Consider the following 26,285-nt stretch of genomic DNA (forward strand, 5'->3'; position numbering starts at 1 on the left):
CAGTGCTGCAGCCCCCACCCTCTGGAACACTCTTCCTGCAGACATTCGTAGCACTCCATCTCTGGACATTTTCAAAAAAATGTCTCAAGCACCACCTGTTCACCACAGCCTACAGTCTTCACTAAACCACCCTTACACTCATCCTACCCCTCACATAGTTTGTCCATGTCTATGAGTTCCTGTAAAGCGTCCTTGGGTTTCTTGAAAGGCGCTATATAAATTCAAGATATTATTATTATTATTATTATTATTATTATTATTATGGTACCATAAGGAGTGCTTTTGCAGAACGTAAACACTAAATCTTAGTTCAGTAAAAATAAGCAAGGACATTAGGGGGGCGAAGAGTGTCAGCAGAGGTGTCAAGTAACTAAGTACAATTACTTTGCTACCTCACTTAAGTAGAAATTTTGGGTATCTATACTTTACTGGAGTAATTATTTTTCAGCCTACTTTTTACTTCTACTCCTTACATTTTAAAAATAGCCTCGGTACTCCTACTATTCCTCCTATTTCATTTCAGCTTTTTTTCATTCCGGCTTGTCATCATTCAAAAAAACAAAACAAATAAAAAAAACCAAAAACCTATCCAGATAAATCACGTCATCTGGATAGAGTGAATTTGATTGTGATTGGATGAGAAGTATAAACATAATACCATGCCGACATCCTATTGGTTTGTATGTGATCCATCGCACCCTCACACGACTCAAATCATGTCACACTCCAGCATGAAATAGCAGACGTACAGAGCTTAACAAATGTATTAGACCACCCTAACCAAAGTAAGGTTTCTGCCACAGCTGCCCTAAATTAACAGCATTGGTAATTACCAAAATCATTTCTTATGTTTCTGCAATGGTTAATACACCAATATGTAGAAGCTCTTTAACCCAAATGATATTTTTAGTGCTAAAATAGAATTATTATTGTTATCCATGAATTTTCAAATTTACTGATTTACAAAAAAACTGAAAAAATAGTAAAGCACATTCATATTTCTTGATTAATATGTCAAATTATAGTTATTTACTGTCACTCCTGAACAGAAAAATGAGCTTTAGTGGTTGAATGTTATGCTTGATTCATTTCTGACTTCTATCTTCTGCTCCACGAAACACGTTAATGCTCAGTAGTACACATATATGGTTCTTGAATGTATTTGCATTGTACCAAAGTGAGTTCATTTTCAATGGGCATGAAACAAATGTGTCAACATGAACATTTTAATATGCCTAGATCAGATCTTTAATAGACAGGTGCTCTTGAAAGCTCTGTCTATTCGCTCAGATGATGCTCACTGACTTAATTCTGAGTACAGGCCCCTTCTTTCTGGTCTTCGCCTGTGTGTTACACGGGCCACTAAAAACAGAAACACTCATTTGTTCCTGTCTCCATTCGAGCATTGAATGCTGCTGAGGGAAGGAGGTAATGTACATGCAGCTGTCACTGCTGCCTACGGTTGTTACATTGTTGTTCTCACTGCTATGCCTACAATGAGAGACACTTTATTTATTACTCTTCGAGAGACTGCAATTACCAGACACTGTGTGTCTCGATATTAATTTGTGCACTCTACTGGTCACTGTGTGCCCAGACCCTACATTTTAGCTTTTTGTTTTGTTTTGTTTTGTTAGCGATGACTTGTGTGTACTAGTATATTGCTTGGTAATAGCTATCTGTGTGCATGTTATATGTTTGTACTGTGACTTCATGTGTTTTTTGTGCTTCTCGTTGCAACCCAACTTGCCCTCTGGGACACTAATAAAATTGAATCTTGAATCTGAATATGTCATTATAGTCATTATGGCCTTTAAAAAATGTTTTTTGGGGAGGGGGGGTACTGCACTACAGGCCCCTGTGGCACGGCCTAAGCTTTTGTCCTTAATGGCATTGTTCCCCCCTACAATACTTTTACTTTTATACTTTAAGTAGTTTTGAAACCAGTTCCAGTACACTTTTACTTGAGTAAAAGCTTGAGTTGATACTTCAACTTTCACAGAGGTCTTTTTAAACCCTAGTATCTATACTTCTACCTGAGGATTGAATGTGAATACTTTTGACACCTCTGAGTGTCAGAGATGTGTTTCTCCTCAGTCAGAGGAGGAATGTAGAAACTCATCTCCACCAGAAGCAGGTCTAGGTGTCTATTTGGGTGTGTGTGTTTAGGTGTGTGTATGTGTGACCTGCGGGGTCGGTCTGGGAGGCATCAGTCACAGCTGCCTGTACACTTCCTGCTCAGAGACTCGCAGCTCTGTGGTCGTTTATTACCCACAATCCTCGGTTATCTCTGCTGTGTTTGTCCTGAGGTCTGCTGCTCTCATCAGGATCCAACTTTATGATTTATGATCTCCTCCAGTCCCGAGTCTCTGTCCGTTGGTCCAGCGAGGAACCATGAGCCCTGCTGTCACTCCTAGCTGAGATTATTTTACCTGACAGAGACATCAGCACCTGAATTCATAACTACACTAGTTTAATAATCATCAGTCTGTCCACAGAGGAACGGAAGAACACGTCTGGGATCGTTTCGCTCTAGATTTACCGTCAGGTTTCACTAAAATAAGGACACACAAATAGACATAAATTAAAAATGAACTGAAGCTTTATTGTGACACAACCAACCAACCACCCAGGAGGAGCTCACCCCCCCTCAGTCCTCCTGTCTCTTCTTCTTGCTCTGAGGTGACGTGTTGTTGGTCTGACTGAAGTGTTCCGACATGGCGGCCAGTGCTCTGTAGCGGTGGGAGATGCTGTTTTTCACCGCTTTGGGCAGTTCAGCATATCTGTAGAGATCATCCACAGTTTTAATATCAAACATTTGTCTGACCAGTGTTAATGGCTAATATTATCATAAATCGTCAAACATATCCCAAACACCTTTTAGCTGACAAACAACACAAACACCTGGCTTTAAGACTTGAAAGTGACAAATTAGTCCTGGCTGATGGTAATATGTGGAAATATAGAATATAATACTGTGTAATTCAAAAGAGCAGGGGCAGGAGATTACCTGCAATTTCTGGAAAATTAAAACTTTTAAACCCAACAGTGGGTCTGTTTTATTTGCTGTTGTATTGGAACATATCTGATCTGGTTTGATAACTGGGTCAGAGACGACTGAATCCATCAGAAGTCGCCCAGATATGTTGAAAAGCTTTTGTTGCGCTGGATGAACCCAGTGGTTTCCAAACCTTTTTTGCTGGCCCCTCAGCCCCCCTAGCCCTCAGCGTACACATCGACATGTAGCACTGTGTAAATGTACAGCTAACATAATGTCAGTCAGGATTCTTGCTGACTAATTCCTTTCTCAACCTCTTCAGCCCACGACCCCCAAAATACAGGTGTTAGACACCGGGGACCTCCACTGCACCTGAAGGTGGTTGAACAGCCATGAACATTCTAGAATAGTCATGTGGAGACAGGGCTGCCCATAAGGGGGAAAAAAATGGGAGGGTCTTCTGGGACTCAGCCAAACTGGGGGCCCTTGGAGGTCAGACAAAATAATGATCCATTGTAATGTTAGTTAGATATCCATATTTTTTATTTAGCCTGAATAATAACCACTTTTAACATAGCAACACGTACCTTTTTTTTTTTAAAGATTTATTTTTGGCCTTTTTGCATAGGACAGTGGATAGAGTCGGAAACAGGGAAGAAACATGCAGGAAATAGTGCCACGGGTTGGATTCGAACCCGGGTCGCCTGCGTATATGGCATGCGCCTTAACCACTTGACTACCGGCACGCCACAACACGTACCTTTTTAAGTCATTTGTGTCATAGTATATAATAATCTTAAAAATATAAATCCCTTTCCTTCAAAACAGAATTAAATTTGTAAAAAAAAATGTCCAAAAAAGGTGGTGAGAGAGGTGGTTAAATGGGATTTTGGAAGTAGCAGAAATGGGTTAAAAGTGTCATAAGTTTGATAACAGTGACAAAAAGAGTAAAAAATAACTAGTTGAAGTGGCAAAAAAGGCACAAAAAGTGGTAAAAGGGGATTAAAAAGTGGCAGAAATAGGTTTAAAGCAGCAAAAAATGGGCAAAAATGGGGATAAAAAGTGAAAAAAGATGGGTGAGAAGTGATAATAAAATGCGTTACAGGTGGCAAAAAATGGTCCCAAGGTGTCAAAAACCAGGCAAAAACATGAGTAAAAAAAGCAGGAAAAAGTGATATTTAATGACAAAAGGATGCTTAAATGGGCAAAAAATGGCAAAAGCAGCTTAAAGTAGCAATAAAAATAAGTTAAAGATGGCAAAAATGGTCAAAAAGCAGCAAAAAAATGGGCAAAAATGGTGAGAAAAAGTGGAAAAAAAAGATGGTGAGAAGTGACAAAAAAAATGAGTAACAGGTGGCAAAAAAAGGCAAAAAATGAGTAAAAAAGACTCAGCCTTATACAACTTAAAGTACTGCACAGGGCTCATCTCTCTAAATCTATATTCGAATCTTCCAGACATCTGTAGCAGATGCCATAACACTCCCTGCAGTCTCAACCATATGCTCTTCTTTTGTCCAGAGTTGCATGGTTATTGGAATGGATACTTCCAAACTATGTCCACAGTGCTTGGATTCAATTTACAACCATGTTTTCATGTAGCTTTCTTTGGTGTCCCTACTGAAACAATTCCAAGTGCTCTAAATTCTAGGCAGAAACAAATAATTGCATTCACATCTCTTATAGCTCGACGTACAGTACTGTTACACTGGAACTCTCCCAAGAGTCCGTCCTTTTCCAGGTGGCTTAGGGAGGTCATGTTTTTTCTCAAACTGGGCAAAATACAGTACACTGCTAGGGGCTCCAGGGAGGAATTTTTTCATACATGGCAACCCTTCATATCCCATTTCAACGCCATGCACCGCTTGCTTTCCAATTAATCACAGCATTGCTAGATTAGATAGGACAGTTAAGGTTTTATCCTGTACATAATGGCTTCTACCATGTGTGTGTGTGTGTGTGTGTGTGCGTCTATTTGGGTGTGGGTGGGTGGTTACGGGGCTTATAATGCACTATGTTAAGGTCAGTGATCATATGGTACTATTTCTGTTTGTTTTGAGTTACAATTTGTCACTACAGTTCAATATATATTTTGAGCAATGCCCATTTTGGGTTATTTAATGTGCATTTGTATATGTATATATTATTATTTTATTTTATTTTTCTACAATTGTACCAAATTACTTTTATCTATATTTGTACAAGGGTGTTGTTGATCACTGTTGTCGTGTATATCTGGACGTCTTACCCCATTGTTTAAATAAGAAAGATAACACCCCCCCCTCCCAAAAAAAGGGTAAAAAAAGCAGTCAAGAGTGGCAAAAAAGGGCAAAGTAGGAAAAAAGTAGTATTTAATGACAAAACGATGCTTAAATGGGCAAAAAAGTGGCAATAAAAAAACAGTTTAAAAGGGCAAAAAATGGAAAAACCAGGCAAAAAGAAGTGGCAAAAATGGGCAAAAAGTAAGAAAAAAGTGGTATTTAATGACAAAATGATGCTTAAATGGGTGAAAAGTGTCAAAAAATGGTATAAAGGGACAAAAAGTTTCCCTCCTTTAAGGTTTTCTGGGGGAATAATATTTAAAATGAAATAGGTTTAATGTGGCAGAATAGGTTTAATGTGGCAGAATAGGTTTATTGTGGCAGAAATTGGTGAAATTGGGTTAAAAGTGGGAAAAAGTGCTTTAAACTGGCAAAAATTGGTTAACTAGGGCAGAGAAATAAGCAAAAATTGGCAGAAATGGGCTGAACTGGTCAAAATGGGCATATCAAACAGTGAAATGTGGTTGAAATGGGCAAAAATGGCGTATAATGTGATCAAAAGGGGTTGATAGTGGCAATAATAGGCCAACAGAGGCAACAATTATGGAAAGTGGCAATAATTGGTTTAGAAGTGGCAAAACAGGCAGTAAAAAGTAGTGTAAAGGGTTTGAAATAGATAAAAATGGGTTTAGAGTGGCAAAAATGTCTTAAAATTGGCAAGAATTGTTGGTAAAAAGGGATGAAAATGGGTTTAAATTTGGCAAAAATGGAGCAAAGTGCCAAAAACGGGTTGAAATTGTGCAAAACTGATAAAACGTGGCAAATAATAGTAACGAAATTGGGTGAGAAAAAAAATTTCAAAAGTATTCTCCGTTTTTCTTTTTTTTTGGCACGTGGTGACCCCCTCTTAGTGTTTCACGACCCCCAATGTGGTCCCAACCCCAAGGTTGAGAACCCCTGCTCAAGACAACAACACCCATGGCCCTTAAACAGAGTTTTTAAGATTTACACTCCCAGTCTTTCCACACTTTCAGGGACTTCTGTGGACTTGTTTGTGCTGCAGGTCTTTTCAGGTTCTGGGTGCAGCTGTTAGACGCTCAGTTCATTTTCAGGGTCCAGTTTTTCTGAAGATTTATTTTGGGCATTTTTGTGCCTTTATTTGATAGAGGAGGACAGTGGATAGAGCAGAAAACAGGGACGAGAGCAGGAGAGAGACATGCGGTAAAGGGCCTCAGGCCGGATTCGAAACCCGGGCCGTCCGCATAAATGGGGTGCGCCTTAAACCACTAGGCCACCTGCGCCCCTTTCAGGGTCCAGTTTTGATCTGTAATTTCTCTTGATTGAGGCAGCAGCAGAAAAACCTCTCACAGTGGTAGGATGGTGCAAAAAGGAGGAGTGTAGTCAGGGCTCTCCTGCAGACCACATCTTTGGCTTGAAATGGACCCGCATGGTTGAATCTAAGGTGAGGTGGATGAACTGCTGAGGTCTTCCGCTGAACCTGCAGGGACCCCTGCTGAAATCAGTACCGGCACCAGTGAGATTCTCAGACTCATCATTAGACGATCTTTCAACCTCATGTTTGGGTAAATCACACTGGTCAGGACTGTGTGAACCCGGTAACTCTGAACACTAGAGTCTGGTACTGTATGAGATGGAATTTAGATCTTTCTGTGCATCCACACCATACTCAGTAGTTTTCATGCATTTTAGGTAACAACAAACAAAAGTGACCCCGTACTGGGTGCACGCGACAGGAGGTGAACCATTCAAGAGCAGGGGTTTTCTAAGTGTGTGAGAGTGAGCCTCCCCTAAGAAGAAATTATTCATTCGTTGGACCCCCACCCACAAAAAGGATTCAAACTGAAAAAAATAAATAAATAAACAGCATTTCAAACATTTATGTCTAATCTTTTTATATATTTTGGATTGCAAATGTCCTTAAACATCTGCCTTTCCCTCTTATTCAGTCAGAATGCCATTAAATACCCTTTCCATGTTTTTTTTTTTCGGCTATTTTACAACTTCTTGCCTCTTTTTCCCCATTTTTTCCACTTTAATTCCATTTTTTGCCCTTTTTCACCTTTTTGCCCATTTAAGCTACCTTTCATCATTAAATATCTCTTTTTTTTCCCCAATTCTTTTGGTCATTTTTGCGATGTCTTTTTGCCACTTTTTGCCCATTTTAACTACCTTTTGCTATTACATACCACTTGTTTTATCTTTTTTGCCCATTTTTGCCACTTTTTACTGCTTTTTGCCCATTTTAGTCACTTTCCACTCATTTTATTGTCACTTCTCAACCATTTCTGCTACTTTCTGACCATTTTCCACTTTTCTCCCCATTTTTGCCCCTTTTCACCCATTTTTGCTGCTTTTTGACCATTTTGCCACTTTAAACCTATTTTTGTTGCTACTTCAAGCTGTTTGTGCCACTGTTCACCTCTTAGCTTGTGGCTCTTGCAAAGGTATTTTTCAACATTTTGGCTCTTTGGTTGAGTAACACTGCTCTATAGCATAGTCCCTATCCATTTTGCTCCATGCACAGAAGAGGTTAGCAAAGCAAATCACCTTTTTTCTGGTTTATGGTTCTGCGCCTCCCCTGACACTTTGGTTTTCAAAGTGTGAGGCGGGCCTCCCCCAATGCTTAAGAGGATTATGGTCATTTATTAGAAATTTACAGGCGGAATATAAAGTAATTCTTCTGAAATATCTGGAGATTGATGAGAAAAAAATCTCTTTCCTCTGATTTATCTTTGGTTTAACTTGGTACTAAAACTGGAAGTACAGAGCGCTCTTGTTTGGTCTTATAGCTGGTTTTATTTCACCACATTCTGTTCTGTGAGCTGATCTGAAAGGTTAAAGCCCAAAAGAAACACTGTATCTTAACCTCTGGCTCCCCCTGGTGGTGAGAAGAAGAAGAAAACCCATCCTGTCTCACGTTTTGTCGTATCCGTCTGGCTGAAAACAGGGATCCCATCCAAAGTCTCGAGGGCCCCTGGGCTCCACGATTTGTCCCTGGAAACACCAGTGAAATGTTAGTAGATGATCAGAGCCCTGGTCCCACAGTGACAGACACTTTAAAAGCTTCTGACCTCAGTCCTCCCTCTGAACAGCTCCACTGGTTCGTCTTTCCCAGCAGAAAAAGCAAACGTACAGAGAGCCCACGCTGATTTATCCTCAAACCCTGCCAAGAGTTTGTACAAACCTGGAACAAACAAAAACACGTCAGACTTTAAATCCTCAGTCAGGACTCAAAAGGAGCCTAGAGAAGAATTATCACCTTCTGGCTGCAGTTTATCCAGGAACCATTTTCTGCAGAAATAAAAGAATCATAATTATTTATGTGTATAAAGGTGCTAAAGACAAAAAAGGCTCTAAAATACAGGTGTCAAACTCAAGGCCCGGGGGCCAAATCCGGCCCACAGAACGATTATATCCAGCCCGAGAGATCATATCATATTTGTATTCTAACTGTCCCACCAGTATGAGGTCTGCAGATTTCCTCCAGTATAAAAGTCTAAACTTCAGCTCGATTATTTAAAATATCCTTGTTAAGCTAATAATCTGAAAAAGTAAAGACAAAGAAAGATTTCATAAAAAGTCAAGAATGTGGGGAAAAAAATTAATTTGTTTTTTATTTCATATTTTCAATTTTCATCTCAAGATTACAACTCAAACTTATGATTTTGGCTTTACATTTCATATTTTGACCTTTTCCACTTAAAATTTGGACTTTATATATCACAATTTTATCTTTTAGATCTCCAATTTTAAATTTTAAGTCATATTTTGACTAGGGCTGTCAAAGTTAACATGTTAATATCGCGTTGACTCAAATTACTTTTAACGCCGCTAATTTTTTTGTCGCATGATTAACGCATGCGCATTCTGTATGACCCTCGACCCATCCCGTAGTTTACCAGGCCAGGAAGTGGCGCCGTTATGATGCAGTACAAGCGAGCAGAAATGAATAAAGGACAGAGACTTTTGAATGACAGGTTCAGCTTTCAGATCATGTCAGATAAGACTGAAGTTATTTTCTCCTACTGTCGACATGAACAGAGTTACAGGAAGTTCGTAGAGTCTTATAGCCCGCACCACTCGCTAGCCATGCACACCGCTAATGCAGAGAGCCGCCCCCTCCATGCTGGATTTGTTTACAATGGAGCCACTCAGACAACTCTACAGGGATGGACTTGCAATCTGGCATACCGAGCATTTCCCGGTGTGCCAACGCACTTTTGGGCCAGTGTGATTTATTCATTTATTTAGGCTGTTATATCTGCCATGAACCAGCACCACAGCTGCACTGACCCTTTATATTGACTGCTGACTGGTCCGATCACGTCTCCTAAAGGTCCGTTCACCCCCTGCTCCCATCCACGCTCAGCTCCTGCTTGAAAGTGAAAGTATTCGGAAGAAAACGAAACTTACTAAAACAATCGACTGGAACTGTAAATAAACGCCAAATTTAAAACAATCTAGATGCTGCAAAAGTGTCAAAGACTCTGCAGTGCCTACAGGAGGGTCTGATGCTGGTGAATGTACAGCTGCATCATGAGGAGGAGGAGGAGACAGAGCAGCAGAGGCTGGTGTGTGACAGGAGAGCAGAGGTTAGTGAATGAGCTCTGTAGAGTATCAGAATAGAAGCTGAAAGCATTATTAGACTGTGGCTCTCCTTTATTTAGGAAGAAAACATGTTTTTAGATTAAATCTGTAGCTCTTCTATGATCTGAAGAATGAAAAGATGGTTCAGTCCTCTTACTACACCTTAAAAGTTCTCCACTCAGACTTCTTTTACTTTGTGTGTTCATGAGTTTTGAAAAGCAGCTTCACGTGTCTTTACTATTATTCCAGTCAATCTACTGGACTGTTTCAGTCATTTCTTACTGTCAGCATTTATCTTACATTTGGGAATTTTTTTAGTTTGAAAGTAAGAAATATGATAAATAATAGCAGACATTTTTAAGTAATGACTTGCTTTTTCTCTTGAGCAGGGCAGATGTGTCCACCTTACTCACGTCAGAACAGTGAAACACCATTAGATGTGTCTGTGCCTTACTGCTGAGCTCTCAGCAGAGACTTGACTTCTTTATGTCCATGTGTGATGATGAGATCTGTTGTTCTGTGTTCAGCTGCTGAGAACAGAGGAGTAACTTCTAGAAGTCTAAAGTTTGACTCTACATTGTGGTATTATTCAGTAATGTTACATTAAGGTCAGTATCTCCATCTGTTGGTCTTGAGTTTACCATGTTATGCTCTCAGCAGATTTTTGCAGTGTTCAGTATCTTTGAGCCCAGACTAGAGAATGTTCTGGACTTTATCTGTTGTTGTTTTGGGTTGTTGACATGAACAAACATTTGCATAAAGAAAACATTTTTGTCCGCTTGTGTTGATAAGGGTATTTAAATCTTCAGGAAAAAGTACTGTAAGGTGCATTTAGAACAGACAAAAAAAGTGTGATTAATTTGCAATTATTCACGAGTTAACTATGAAATTTGTGAGATTAATCGGGATTAAATTTTTTTAATCTATTGACAGCCCTAATTTTGACCTTTTTCACTCATTATTTAGACTTTATACGTCACATTTTTATCTTTTAGAGCCCCAATTTTAAATTTTAAGTCATATTTTGACCTTTTCAACTCCTTACTTTGGCTTTTTAGTCCCACATTTTGACTTTTAAACTCAGTATTTCAATTTTTTTCATATTTTGACATTTTAAATTCATTGTTTTTACATTTTATATCATATTTTTACCTTTTAAACTCCCAAGTTTGAATTTAAATCATATGCTTAATTTTTTAAGTCATCATTTTGAAGTCTTGCTCATATTTTGACATTTTCAACTCCTAATTTTGGCTTTTTAATCCCATATTTTGAAATAAGACACACAATTTAAAAATTTAGGTCATATTTTGACTTTAAGACTCATTATTTCTATTTTGTCTTATATTTGACATTTTTAATTCATAATTTTTACTTTTTCAACATATTTTTACCTTTAACACTCACAATTTTGAATTTAAGTCATATTTTTAATTTTTCAAATCATCATTTTGAATTCTAGCCCACATTTTGACATTTTCAACTCCTAATTTTGGCTTTTTAATCCCACATTTTGTACTATCAGACTCACAATTCCAAATTTAAGCCATATTTTGACTTTTAAACTCATTATTTCAAATTTGATCTCATATTTTGACCTTTCAATCGTATGATTTAAACTTTCTCCTTGTATAAACATTTTTTTTCTATTTTTAATATCCTGTTCTGATATTTTGAACCAATAAATTGGAATTTTTATCTCAGATTTGAGCCTTTAAACTCATCATTTTTACTTTTTTGAATTTACAAATGATTTATCATCAGTTTTTTTCATATTCTATTACTGGTGAAAATGAGGTTGACAGCTATGGTTAAACGTTGACCCAGTTAGGCCCTCAGGTCAGACCTAAATCCAAAATCCGGCCCCTGCTGTGACTGAGTTTGACACCCCTGCTCTAAAAGAAGTAAAATGGTTGTTGGACTCACATGTAAGGACCTGGCAGACCCCCCAGAGCTCTGAAACACAGACACGTATCCTCCACGATGACCGGCCCGTCAACCTGAAGAGGACAAAGACCCCAACTGTTAAACTAATAAGGAAAAAAAACAGAGGCTCAATATTGGATTTTACAAAATAATTTCAGCTGATACCAATGTCAAAACCCACATTTATGTAGCTCAGACCTAAAACTGCAGTCCTTAAAACACACAATCAAAAGTTTAAGGATGAACACATTAACATTTCGGTCCATTAAACAGACAGTAAAGACTGTAGACTGACTAAACGCTGATTAAAGAAAAACTGATTGATTGAAAGCGATTGATTGTGGTGTTTTACCTGCCGAGCAGCCTCCTTACACTTCTGGACGGAGATGTCGTCTGGCTCTCCTTGGTACTCTGGTACTGCAGGATTCAGCAGATTATCAGCTACAGTTATGTGAAGGTTGTCAACATTTCAGATACTTCTAGATACCCAGACAACAATAATGGAATATAACAATAGGGGAGAGTGGGGTAAGATGAGCCTGTTTTCACTCCTGCTGTCCTCAAGGTTGGTAAAAATGAGACAGCATGAAAACACAAACCTTTACTTCAGGCGGCTCTCTGCAGTCAAAGGAAAATATTAGCATTAATCTGTATCAAAGCTCCAGAATAAAGTGTTCCTCAACTTACCCCGTACCCTGCCCAGGTACGGGGTAAGTTGAGCCCTCATGGGGTAAACTGAACACCTGACTCTGTACGTTTAACCTGAGCATTAAAACACTTTCACAGTTCTGAACCTGTCCAAATAAACCACCGCTTAGTCTAAGACCGCTGACCAATCAGCACAGTCGTCCAGGTGAGAGGGGAATATGAACTGTCGATTCCTCCTTTACTTCCTCCAGCTGTTTGAGGCTGAGCTAGTCTCTTCACTTTTAGAAGTTTATGATTCACCGACTAACAGATCTGAGATGCCTGACTGACTTCTGACTAAAGGACAGATCATGGAGCCAAAAACAGGAGGGGAGAGTTTTAGACTTTTATTCTGATCTGTGGTCAACAAACAAAAAAAAATCCTTTAAAACAGAGCAGAAGTTTTGTTTGTCTCACTGTGAGATCTTTTCTAATCGAATGATGATTTAGAAATACTTTATTGTTGACTTCTGGATGTAGAGACAGAAATCAGTCTTTGATTTTCATGAGATAAGATAAAACTTTATTGATCCTCAGAGGGGAAATTCTGGAAATTTCACTGAAAAACTCAGATTTTAGAGGATTATTTGTCTTATTCAAAGAGTAAAGAACTCAATACACAAGAAGTCCAGGTCAGCCTCTCATTTAAGATAAAAATAAAGCCTGATTTGATCAGAATAAGAAGAGAAATATCTATATCAATAAAGAGATTTACGTGTATTAGTGATGCTGCTAGTACTGCTGTCGGGATGTTCAATTCATTTGATTTTTTAATTCCAGGGCTGGAAAATGGGTTTAAAACTTGTATGCTGACGATCCTGCCACCACGTAACCAGCTAAAGCAGCTTTGTAACTTTGATCAGAACAGGTAAAAAGTGCTCTTAACTTTATCAATTCATTGATCACGTCCTGTTCTACAGATGAACACCATCCTAGATTGACTCAGAAATGGACAATCTATCCTTGATCTCCTCTGCTGCTGTTTCTAAAGCTAATAAAAAACTAAGATGCCACTCAGAAACGTCCTTTCTGACTGTTTATACACTAAAATTATTATTAGACCTATCAATAATGAAAATTATCAACATATGTGATTAACTGTGATAAATTAATAACAACGTCTATAATTGATAAGATTTTTTTAATTGGCTGACAGCACTAGTTCCTAGGTAAATAAATCCAAATCTGGTTCATAAATTGATCTTGAATGCCTCATGGCGGTGGCTTTTCCCATAGCAACTGTTCAATAAAATAATGAATAGTTTCAGCCTCATCTTCACAATGTGGTTTACATGATTGTCATATGTAAAAGAATCACCAACATGAATAAAAAATTTAGGGCGTCAGGGCGGTGCAAGGTTAGCGCTGCTGCCTCACCGCAGAAAGGTTCCTGGTTTTCTTCCCGGTCAGGGCCTTTCTGTGCCGAGTGTGCATGTTCTCCCCGTGCATGCACGGGTTCTCTCCGAGTACTCCGACCACCAAAAACACGTCCATTAGGTTCACTGGTGACTCTAAATTGGCTATTGGTGTGAATGTGAGCGTGCCTGGTTGTCTGTCTCTAAATGTCAGCCCTGTGATTGATTGGCGACCAGTCCAGGGTGTACCCCGCCTCTCAGCCAATGACAGCTGGGATAGGCTCCAGCCCCCCCCAACCCCCAACGGGATAAGCGGTATAGAAAATGGATGGATGATATATTTATTCAGACCTGAGTAAATTTAAACGTCATTATTCCTGACCCCCAAAATAACAGCGCCAGACAGCAGAGACCCCCGAGACCCCCACTATCCCAGGATGTGGTGAAAATATGGAAAATATTATGTACAAATGTACCTGTTAGGAAGTCTATGAGCACATCACTTATTTTTAAGCACAAATCTCACTCAGTAACTGTGGTCTTATTTTAGATTGAACTAATCTTTACAATGTAAATGAAATGTATCACTGTTAATAAAACCCACTACTGGTTTTTCTGAAAAGCATTTCACCAGAGACCCTCGCGACCCTTCAAGGGGTCCCGACCCCCAGGTTGAGAACTATTGGCCTAGATACAGGAGGCGGGTCAACCTACCCACTGGCTCATCTGACCCCACTCCCCCTACTGACACTGAACTATTCTGATACTGACTCAAACACCGGATACTGGAATATTAGAAACGGAAGCATGACTAATCAAACTTTAGAAATCAATAACTGATTGAATCATTATTGCAACATCAGTTTTAAACTTACAGTCGATCTTTCTAGAAACCAGTTTGTAGGGAAATTTGTCTCCGAGGATCTGAACGACCTGAAACAGAACAAAATCAGATTTAAACAGGGAAACTCACCGAGATATAACCTCTGTTTATCAGCTCTGAGTTCATTTAAATAATGATGAAAATAAATATAAATGACTGGCTAGATCACAGAGAGAGCTGGGCATCATACTACAGCTAAAGCTCGTTGTCCTCATTCAATAATAATCAGTTATTACAGTTATCCAGACCTCCGCCCTGTGTGTCAGTCTGACTACAACATTCAAACTCCATTCTTTCATTTTTACCTCCTCTAGTTTTTTGGCGTTTCCAGTCACGAACACCACAGACCTCCCAGCAGGCACCGCCATCTTGGAAACAACCGGACAACTTACAGAGCTGGACCGAGCCGGCGCCGTAACAGCCAATCACATCCGCCAGAGCAGCTTCAGCCAATCAGCGATTAGTAATCTGAAACGTTCCCCCAATCAAGCAGCGGTGCGTCTAGCTATTCTGTCCGGGCAGAGACGTCGTTCCTTGTACCATGTGGAGGATCAGGGGCTGTCAACAGATATTTACCCCAGGAAGCGGAGCTCTCTAGCCCGGTACACGGAGCCGTTCTTCCGGTAAACATGAGTCTGCTGCCTCGCAGCGCAGAGGAGTTCAGCTCGGCGGACTTCTGGGAGAAGTTCTTTAAGAACCGAGGAGAGAGGTCGTTTGAGTGGTACGGAGACTACAACAGTCTGTGTGGAGTCCTGCACAGGTACATCAAAGTCCCGGACCAGGTGAGACAACCTGTGGAGCGCGGACCTGCAGGGGTCCAGCTGTCAGCAGTGGTGGTATGTTGATAAAGTGTCAGTCTCTGCCATTAAGGCATAAAATGAACCGTGTTTCATGTGGTTTAGGTTTTGGTGGTGGGTTGTGGAAACTCTGAGCTGAGTGAACAGCTGTACGATGTCGGCTACAAACACCTGACTAACATCGACATCAGCGAGACGGTGGTAGCGCACATGAACCAGCGGAATGCTGAACGCCGGCCTGACCTCACCTTCCAGCAGGTAGATGCTACACAGACACCGTATGAGGATGGCAGCTTCCAGGCGGCTCTGGATAAGGGCACGCTGGACGCCATGGCATCAGAAGAGGAGGGGGCGCTCGCGAGGAACATGCTCTCTGAGGTAGGGGCTCAGTGGGACAGGGTGTTTGGAGTAAAGGAGGTTTAAATGTTGATGTGATACTGGTAAAAATCTAATGGTATTGATTCCTGAGTCGATACCACGGCTACAAAAACAGAACAGGCATTCAGTACTGGGCTATTTCTTTCTTGTAATTATTACTATCAGACTAACTCACACATTATCTGAAAACACTGGCAGTGCTACTGAAGTGTTTTTGTGTTATGTAGATGGTGCTCTCTCGCTCTTTAGATACAAACTCGTAAAATTCCAAAGATTTTTAGTTTTGTGGATCATAAAATAAAATCATAGTTTTGAAAATCCCACAGCCTTATCAGAGAATTGCCATCTTTCCTCAAACATAAGTGTCTGTACTTGGTCCTGTAGGTCTGCCGTGTGCTGTCTGTGGGTGGGCGCTACGTTTGCGTGACCCTGGCTCAGCAAAGCGTGATCCGGCTGGCGATCGAGCACTTCGTCCAGCTAGGCTGGGCCGTGAGGCTGCACTGTCTGCAGGAGGAGCGAGGGAAAGAGGAGGACTCCTTTGCTCTGCCCGTCTTTGTCTTGGTTTGCACCAAGTTCAGACAGCCGCTGCCCCGCCCCCTCTTAGAGATGTGCGTGGGGGAGGACGGAGCGCCGACTCGTTTCTCTGAGGTCACTGAGCTGTTGTCAGCAGTCAGGGAACATCAGGCATACTCTGTCTTGAGAAAGAGGCTCAGAACAGGCACAGACGCCAACTCCAACCTTTCCCTCATGCTCTGTGATGCCAAAAACGGCCTTCCCCGGTACACGCTCACGGTACAGGACTGCCCCCACAACACCAAGGTGCCCAGATCCAACCAGTTTGCTATTTTTATTGGTGAGTGCTCCTCTTTTCTTCCCTTGCTCATGTTTGCTCCACTGTGGGACGAATACTGTACACATGACAAATCTGATCCATAATATTTGGGATCAATTAAAGTCAATTCACCCATCCATCCATCCATCCACACATGCATTTTAAAATGTAACATGGTAACACTCTGGCTCCCTGATCAGTGTGAAAAACAAACAATTAATAAAATCAAGGAACGTAAAAATGTCTAAATATCTAAAACGAAGAAGTAAAACATTCTAGAAAATGAGTACAACACCACCTACAGCCGATGATGGTTTGATATCTGTTATTTTGTTTTCATAATTGTTGAAAACTAGAATCATGATTGAAACTGAAACCTGATTTTGTCGTCCTCCTCCTCTGATTGATTGAGTAACTCCTCCTCCTCCTCCTCCTCTGTTTCTCCTCAGTGCCTCAGGGCAGCGAGACGGCGTGGCTCTACAGCTCCACGGAGGGCAGGAAGCAGTTAGCAGCTAGCGCTAACTTCAAACGCCTGGTTATTGTGGCGATGCACAGGAATCAGGAATACACGGACATGCAGGCCGTCCAAACAGAGCTGTCCCCCATGGTGATGGACCTCTCCCCCCCTGGTATGCCCACCAACCAGCAGGTAAACACACATTCCATTTTAAAATATAACACTTTTTTAGGCGTTTAGTATTTGCGTTTAACATCAGCTCTCGTTCAGGTGCCATTCCTGTCGGTAGGAGGAGACCTAGGCTGGAGGGAGGAGGTCAGCAGGGGGAAAAGTGAGCTGAGCGGCGAGTACTGTGTGGAAAACGTCAGAGGAGAAGACGGGGAGCTGTACCGGCGACTCGTTTTCCTCACCAACACCGCCCTGGTCCAATCAGAGAGCCGTCTGGTCTCTTCAAAGAAAGGTCAGTGCTCGTTCTTCATTCAGTTGCTTAGTGGTTTCTATTGTCCTCTGCTGCCTCAGCGGCGATGGGAACCGTTTGGATATCACGCCATTTCACAGGAAGTTGGTGTAACATTCCTGTCAAACTGTAAACATGACGTCATGGGTTATTATCACGTTTACAGTCTGAAAACCTCAGTCAGGGTTTGAGCTGTCACTGGAGAAAGCATCATGGCGAAAACCAAAGACATCAGTTTAGACTGGAGAAAAAGGATCATTGATGCTCACAAAGCAGGAGAAGGATCTACAGAGTTATCACAGTGTCTCAAACTGGAGTGAGGAGGATCAGCAAGAAAGAGAGCCACACTGTCCAGAACAAGCCTGGCAGAGGTGGAAGGAAGAGGAAGATTTCAAAGACCCTGGAAAGAAAACAAGTGAGATGTGTCTAAAGACCCCAGAACAACTGACAAGACTCCAGTGAAGGACTTAGACAAGTCAGGAACTGTAGACTCAAAGAAGACCAACTCTAGAGACCTGGACAGGAATGGACCATGAAAAGTCCACTTCTCCAGAAGAGAAACCTTCAAGCTGAAGTCTGCTGAGACAGCCTGGAGAAAGATTCTGATCCTGGAAGCGTGTCCTCTGGTCAGCTGAGACCAAACTAGAGGTCTTTGGCCACGGAGATGTAGATGATGTTTGGAGAAAGAAGGCAGAAGCGTATCAGCCAAAGAACACCGTCCCACAGTGAAACACGGCGGTGGGAGGATTATGCTGTAGGAAGACAGAAGGAGATGTGGAGAAGAAAAGCTCAAGCAGCTAAACTGGGTCTCTGTGTCTTCAACACGACGACCCAAAACATCCTTGGCTTCTGGTGAAGAACTACCTCCAGAAGGCCAAGATGAACCTTAGTGACCAAAGCCCTGACTGGTATCCCACTGAAATCTGTGAGGTGAACTGAAGACCAAGGTCCATGCTAGCAGGCCATCAGATCTGGAGGAACTGGAGAGATTGGCCAAAGAAGAATGGACTGGGCAACAAGTTTGTCCTCACATGTATGTAAATATGCCCCCAGGGGGCTCTAAATCAAAATGATACCAAAGGATGATGCTAGAAGGGAATCAAGCCAGTGACTGGACCATAGTCAAGGGAAGCTTGAGTGACAGATCCTGCAGCCAATGCCAGAGAATAATTATAGTTGATCACTAAGCAGCACAAAGCATGAATGAGGTACAGCAACAGAATGGCAGCTTCCTGCAGCAGTATATGCTTTGTTATGCAGCAGTCTTTGACACAACACCCAGAGTTTCTATGGCAAGGATAAATCTGTCATGGCTGACAAACATCCTGCTACAACCTTAAAGGGATATTCTGGTGTTTTTGAAGTTCGCTTGTATGAGGCCCTTGGAGGTAGTAGTGCCATTATCCTCCTGAGGTTTCAGAGAGCATTGCCCCTTCATACAAGACGGCTTGGGGAAGCTAGGCTAAACAGCGGCACAGACTGGTACACTTTCTCCATGTAATTTAATGAGTTTTAGGTCAAAATGGGACAAAAAAATAATGCTAATTTTTTTACATTAGATTAAAGTGTTTTATTTTTCACCCAGTAAGCCTCTTTGCTTGGCACTATTTTGCAATGCATGCTTTGGCTATGTGCTCTTCCACCTCAGAGTATCTGATCAGTTGAATCAGCCATTAGAAAACTAAAGCCACTTTGAACCTACTGGCAGGAAAAATTTCCGTTCAGCTCTTGAAAGACCTCTCGCCCAATGACAGCTGGGATAGGCTCCACCCCCTCCGACCCGGAACGAAATAAGGGGTATAGAAAATGGATGGATGGAAGTTGAAAGAGAAAGAAGGTCTGTAAAAATGGGCGTTCAGTAAGACAGGGAACTCCGGAAGGGGAGTGATGCAGGCTGCAGACTTCTCTGTCCCCCATATTCTGATGGAAGCAGCTCTCGGGGTTCATGGGCTCGCAGTTAACACACACACACATCACCAGGTTGCTCAGGATCCCTCCTCCTAACCAGTCTTCTGTCTTTCCTGCTGCTGAGTCTGCATCTGTGGATGAATATGAGTACTCTGATTCATAATGTTATCCCGTCGTATCAACAGCTAGCACTTCAGTCTAGTTTTAGCTCGGCTTTTGTTTGGTTTTCTCTCCGTCGAAGCCTGCAGGCCCAAACAACTGATCAGATACACTAAAGCGGATGAACATGTAGCCAAAGCTCGCATTGCAAAATAGTGCCAAACACAGACACTTTCTGTTTAAAAAATATTTTAATGTTACGTACAATTGAGCTAACATTGTTAACTGTCCCATTTTTACCTTAAACCAGTGTTGCTCAACCCAAGAGCCAAATTGTAGAAAAATACATCTGCAAGGGCCACAATCTAAGTGGTGGGAAGTGACAAAGATGGGTTTAAGTGGCAGAAAAATAAGTGTAAAGTGGCAAATGTGGTCAAAAAGCAGCAGAAAAGTGCCAAAAATGGGTGACCAGGGGTTAAAGGTGCAATGAAAATGAGTTCAAGGTGGCAAAATTGGTCCAAAAGAGGCCAAAAATTGGCCAAAACTTGGTGAAAAGGTAAAAAGGTGCAAAAGTGGGGAGAAAAAGTGGCAAAAAGGGGTGAGAAGTGACAAAAATGAGTCACTGATGACTAAAATGGGCAAAAATCAGCAAAAAGGTAGAACTATTGGCAAAAAACCCCAGCAAAGACTGGTAAACAAGGAAAATAATGAAATTTAATGGCAAAAAGCAGCTTAAATGAGTGGAAAGTGGCAAAATTGGGCTTAAAGTGACAACAAAAAGTGAAAAATGGGCTAATAGCAAGTACCGCATACAGCGCAACTTCAAAAACACCAGAATATCCCTTTATAACACGAGAGATTCCTCTGTGTTTGAAAACTGTTAGAAATATTTGATGTAATGAAAGAACTCGGCTAAACGTATTTTACAGTGTTATTTATTTAAATGTTCTTTACGATTTAATTATTTTGACATTTTCAAAACCACAATAACTAAAATCAGAGGTCATAGACACCCAGTATGAGTTGTTGTCTCTATTACTGAAACGTGAAGGCAAACTTTAGCACACTCATAAGATTCTCTCTGAAAGTTTAGAATTCAGACATGGTGACGACCCTAAATAATGCAGAAACCTATCAAAGAAATATCAGCTCCAATTCAAAATAAAGGAGGGACTTAATAAAAGAAACATGTCTAAAGCTTATCAGACAGTCTAATTTGATAATAAATGTCTCCTTCAGTGTTACTTATCTCAGATAAACTTCATTATTTTATGTTAAAGTAAATCTGTCTCTGCAGAATCAAGCAACAAAAAGAAAAACAAGAAGAAGACGAAGCAGGCAGCAGCGCTGTCCTCCTCCCCTCTGTCCGTGGACGGCGGCTTCCTCTGCTGCGCTCATCATGAGGTCATGGTGGCCGGCCTCGCTATGCTGGGGGTGGGAGTGCCACAGAACAAAGGTACGTGTTCACGAATGTTTAATCTAGCAGATTAAACCTCCTCAAACACCGCTCTGTACTGATCCTCTCCTGCAGACAGCCCGCTGTCGGTGCTGCTCATTGGCCTCGGTGGAGGAGGGCTGCCGCAGTTCCTGCGGGACTTTGTGCCAGACGTTTCCGTGGAAGTGGTGGAGCTAGACCCAGTCGTGTTGGAGGTGGCAAAGGAATGGTTCGGGTTCAGGCCAGACGATCGGTTGACGGTCACTCTGGGGGATGGCCTTGAACGCATCGCTGCCCTGCAGGAAGAAGGTCAGTGAAGTGGTTGCTTAGCTGTGAGGATACGCCTGTTTGAGTGTGCATATCATCAGAGAGTAACGGGTCCTCCTCTTCTTTATCTGCAGGCTCTCGCATGTTTGATGTCATCATGTTTGATGTGGACAATAAAGACAGCTCTGTGGGGATGAGCTGTCCCCCTGCTGCCTTTGTAGAATCCTCCGTCCTACAGAAAGTCCGCTCATTGCTCACACCCAGAGGTACTCTCTTTATTCTCATGCCTGTTTATCTCACATGTCAGCTTTTTAAAAGTAAAATGACTGTTAATACTGCAAAGTATTCATGTCCAAAACCCCTGCTGATTGGTCTCCTAATATCTGCTCTCGTTGGACCAGGTGTGTTCACTTTGAACCTGGTGTGTCGAGACTCAGTGTTGAGGAAAACCGTGTTGGAGCGAGTGAGCGCCGTGTTTCCCACCATCCTCTCCAGGAGTATCGAGGGGGAGGTCAATGAAGTCCTCCTGTGTTCTCCTGAAGAAAAGGAGACGTCAGACACCGCTGACATCCTTCCCTCACTGAAGCTGGCGGGTCAGAGTCTGCAGGCCGCCCTGAGCTCAGGGAGCAGCAGGAAGCCTCACATAGACATTTCAGAGCTCTTAAAGGACCTGACAATAGAGTGACCTTCAACCCCAGAACACGTGCATCATGGGTAAGGACCCAGTCATGAGGGTATCTGACAGGACTGACCCCAAGACATCAGATCAGGCCCTCCACCACCAATGCTGTGAGGAGGCTGTAAACTCACATCTATTACACTAATAATCCAATAGAAGATTTAAATTAAGTTTGAAAAATATTATGTCTCTGATATTTACACCCCCAAAATTTTAAAACAATTCAGTCCAACCTGACTGAAGAACCTCAGAAGTGCAGATACTTTCAAATGTTTATTTAAGGTAAAGGTGTATACCAGCAGAATGAATGCACTGAAACAGTGTGGTGGTGTTCTAGGATCACTCTGATGACAAATAAATCTGATCTGCTCATTTTCAACTTTTTAAAAGACTAGTTTGACCTCTACTGTGATAGGACTGACAGGAAACAGGGGAAAGAGTGGGAGGAAGATATGAACCTAACACCTCCAAGATCGGGAATCGATCCTGTGGCCGGTGTGTGGAGGATGCAGCCCCTGCTCTACCCACTGAGCTAAAGCGGCGCCCTAAAAGTCAAGTTAACATTTATGAGAGTATAACGTCATACATTCACAATAAACCAGACAGATTTTTGTTTTATTTTAAGTTAACCCTCTATGGAACACAATATGATGCCAGGTGGGAAAAAATATATATTCGTGGTGTTTTTTTGTCATAAAGTAGACTAAATAAACATAATAATAGTAAATAAAAACTTTTTTTTGGAAGGGTGCTTTTTGGGTTGTCAGTTTCCCATAATGGTACAGAATGAAAAAGAAACAATATCATTTAAAATTTTAAATAAAAAACTGGCCCCTAAAACTCTGTTTTAAAGCATATTGAAAATGCAAAGTAGCTGCAACAGGTTGCAATTAATTATATTTGAACTTTAACAATGAAAAGAACTATTTTTGATATTATCAGATTACAGTATTTCATGTCTGACTGTTGCCTTGTGGGAATGTTCCTAGAGTTTTCCCCCTTCAAGTCCTTGGCCTTGTTTTTTGCTACATGTAGGAGAACTGAAAAAGAAAAAAATGTCCTTTGCATGCTGTGAAAATATCCAGAAAATAAGTTATTATGTATACATCTTATAGTCTGTCTTACTGGTTACTGTACATTTACCCTCACTGTCCTCATCCTGATCCACATCACTTCTCACTTTCCTCATCCTTGTTCTCATAGCGGTCAGTGTCACTGTCCTTCTCCTCATTCTTATTTCAGTAATCACATATTAATACCTTAATATACAATACCAAAATGCAATGGTACCATTGTGAATCCATAACAGTACAGTGTTTGCACTTTTCCATAATGGTACGGTGTTGCCACAAGGTAACGTATATTTTAACCATTTTCCATCATTTATTCATCAAAAAAAGCAACATTTAACAACTAAAAATTAAACTTTACCCACCAATAATTATGTACACATTTTTTCCAGCCTCAGAAATATCTGGGAAAAATATTTTCTTGCAGTTCTTTTGCAGCAAAATGGCCGAGCTGTTTTGTGTGAGAATGTCTGCTCAGAAAAGGGTTATAAAACGGCTTCCAGAGAGTTATGTGACAAATTAGGACAATGTTTTAGGTTACTTAAGGTCCTGCCAGTGTCTTTAAGTACTCTTATCATACTTGGGAATATATTATTCAAGTGCACAAGGCCAAAAAGTGGTATGTCGCCTACAGGCAACATCATCCCATAGAGGGGTAAATTTGGACTTTATAAACTCAGAAAATACAAGTTTATAAAGTCAAAAATGTAGAACATTCTAAAGTTATAAATATAAGAGAAACCCAGCTGAAAACGGCTGAGTAGTTAACAGAAACGTCTTCTTTCAGTCCTGATGGTAATGACCAGGTGATGGTTCTGGGCTAAAATCCGTATTTTCTTGGAGCTCAGTCCCATTAAATTGAAAAATAGCTTCGTCTGTTGTGATTTTTTCCAAACTACAGTCACGCATACATTCTAGGTCTTCAGGATTCACCATGGGGCCAAACATGCCACAACCAGAGCTGAGGGGACTGGTGCAGCAAGAGTCAAGCTTAGCAGCGCCCCTTTAGTCCACACCCCAGTGGTTTTCAGGCCCTCGGGACCTCCACACGACCTGTGGCTTGTGTGGCAACCCTCCTCCCCACCCGACGCTACCCTAGGCTGTGCATCCACATCCACCTGTAAAGGTGTTGACTGTTATTTTTTTCAACAGATTGTTTTTTTTCCATGTCCCTCCTAGTGTCCCAGGACAACCCGTACATGACCAGGACAGCACTGATCCTCCTCCACTAGAGCTCTCAGGCAGGGGACTTCAGCCTCTGCACAGTACCGTGGACGCTATCGCCTTTATAACCTCAAAAGTTTTGGTTATTATAAATTCACCGCTGTTTCCACTCAAAAATGAACAGATCCTCTTTGATGTTTTTTTCTCAGTGGCCCTAAAACATCATCTCACATCCGTGCAGCTTAGACTGTTTGCTTCAGTATTTGATCATTAAAGGAAGGATATTTACCAACATTGTGTTTTTTATTTATTTACTTGTATAGAACAAGAGAAATCAGTGTTGTTTGATTTTCATGAGAATTATTTCAGAGGTATGACAACTCTAACAGCGTCAGCAACATCAGCTTCCTTTTACTGATAATAGTTTATTGTTATTATAGTTTTCCTGACAGCCCACAAGTGATGTAACACAATGCAGTGCAACATTTCGTGCCGTTACCTCACCGCTCTGTTCCAATTTCCCCTCTGTCACTGAGAGGAACAAGGAAAGAGGGAGATGATAAGGCATCAGGAGTGTCTTGATTTTGATCTAGATCAGTGGTTTTCAGAGTTTGAGGCGGGCCTCCACTGGGGGGCGCCACAGAGCTTCAGGGGAGATGTGGAACCATAAACCAGAAAAAAGGGGATTTGCTTTGCTAACCTCTGCTGTGCATGGAGCTAAATGGATAAACTTATAGTTACTATAGGGACTATGCTATAGAGCAGTGTTACTCAACCAAAGAGCCACATTACTGAAAATACCTTTGCAAGAGCCACAATCTAAGAGGGGAAAAGAGAAAAAACAGCTGGAAGTAGCAACAAAAATAGGTTAAAGGTGGCAAAATGGTCAAAAAGCAGCAAAAATGGGTGAAAATGGGGTGAAAAGGTGGAAAAATGGTCAGAAAGTGGTAAAAATGAGTGACAAGTGACAAAAAAAGTGAGTGAAAAGTGACTTAAATGGGCAAAAAGAAGTCAAGAGTGGCAAAAATGGGCAAAAAAGACTAAGCAAGTGGTGTTAAATGGCAAAATGTAGCTGAAATAATTGGAAAGTGACAAAAGTGGCTTAAATTGACAAAAACTAGGGAAAAAAATGGTATTTAATGACAAAAGCTAGCTTAAATGGTTGAAAATTGGGAGAAAATGGTGACAAAGGGCAAAAATGGGAGAAAAGCGGCAAAAAATGGGTGAAAAGTTGCAAAAAAAAAAAAGTGTTAAAATGGGCAGGAAAAAGTGGTATTTAATGGAAAAAGGCAGCTTACAAGGGTGAAAAGTGGCAAAAATGGGATAAAGTGGCAAAAAAAGGTGGCAAAAACAGCAAAAAAAGAAACAAGTGGTATTTAATGGCAAAGGGTAGTTTAAATGGGCAAAAGTTGCAAAAATAGTAAAAAAAAAAAAAAAAAGGGCAAAAAATGGGATTAAAGTGGCAAAAAGACATCGCAAAAATAAGCAAAGAATTGGGGAAAAAGGGATATCTAATGATGAAAGGTAGCTTAAATGGGCAAAAAAGTGAAAAAGGGCAAAAATGGGATTAAAGTGGAAAAAAAATGGGAAAAAGTGGAAAAAAGAAGTTGTAAAATAGCCAAAAAAACATGAAAAAGGGTATTTAATGGCATTCTAACTGACTAAGAGGGAAAGGCAGATGTTTAAGGACATTTGCAAACCAAAATATCCAAAATATATTAATGTAAAAAATGTTTAAAGATTAGACATAAATGTTTGAAATGTTGTTTTTCAGTTTGAATCCTTTTGTGGGTGGGGGTCCACCGAATGCATCATTTCTTCTTAGGGGAGGCTCACTCTCACACACTTTGGAAACTCCTGATCTAGATGACATTTTCTGCTGATATTTACAACCAATACATCAGTTTTCAGTATCAGCCAATGTGGGCTGTGTGTACGGTAGATGGAAGAGGCAAAAACATTAATGATGCTAAAAAAAACATTTTTTGTTGAAATAAATTCAGTAAAATTGGATCTTTGATTGAAAT

General features: G+C 40.9%; 2 protein-coding genes across 3 annotated transcripts; one reads left to right on the top strand and one right to left on the bottom strand.

The window, feature by feature from the left end:
• Positions 1 to 2,584: 2,584 nt before the first annotated feature.
• itpa (inosine triphosphatase (nucleoside triphosphate pyrophosphatase)) lies at positions 2,585 to 15,173 on the bottom strand. Of its 2 annotated transcripts, none has more exons than XM_041791602.1 (8): positions 15,021 to 15,173; positions 14,708 to 14,765; positions 12,143 to 12,207; positions 11,791 to 11,864; positions 8,537 to 8,568; positions 8,349 to 8,461; positions 8,195 to 8,271; positions 2,585 to 2,783 (listed from the first exon to the last, which is right to left on the bottom strand). In XM_041791602.1, the coding sequence occupies exons 1-8, from the start codon at positions 15,081 to 15,083 to the stop codon at positions 2,651 to 2,653; spliced, it is 615 nt and encodes a 204-aa protein (XP_041647536.1). In that variant the 5' UTR covers positions 15,084 to 15,173; the 3' UTR covers positions 2,585 to 2,650. The 2 variants fall into 2 exon arrangements, with proteins under 2 accessions (XP_041647536.1, XP_041647538.1); XM_041791604.1 differs by having other exon boundaries at positions 8,144 to 8,271.
• Positions 15,174 to 15,238: 65 nt separating this feature from the next.
• Positions 15,239 to 24,550, top strand: mettl13 (methyltransferase like 13). Its single transcript, XM_041791601.1, has 10 exons — positions 15,239 to 15,497; positions 15,618 to 15,890; positions 16,275 to 16,743; positions 17,172 to 17,371; positions 17,450 to 17,639; positions 20,941 to 21,099; positions 21,175 to 21,387; positions 21,480 to 21,611; positions 21,747 to 22,059; positions 24,274 to 24,550. Exons 1-9 carry the CDS (start codon positions 15,345 to 15,347, stop codon positions 22,028 to 22,030), a joined length of 2,073 nt encoding a protein of 690 aa, XP_041647535.1. The 5' UTR covers positions 15,239 to 15,344; the 3' UTR covers positions 22,031 to 22,059; positions 24,274 to 24,550.
• Positions 24,551 to 26,285: the final 1,735 nt, after the last annotated feature.

Source organism: Cheilinus undulatus, linkage group 7, assembly GCF_018320785.1.
Source record: "Cheilinus undulatus linkage group 7, ASM1832078v1, whole genome shotgun sequence".
Classification (NCBI taxonomy): Eukaryota; Metazoa; Chordata; class Actinopteri; order Labriformes; family Labridae; genus Cheilinus; species Cheilinus undulatus.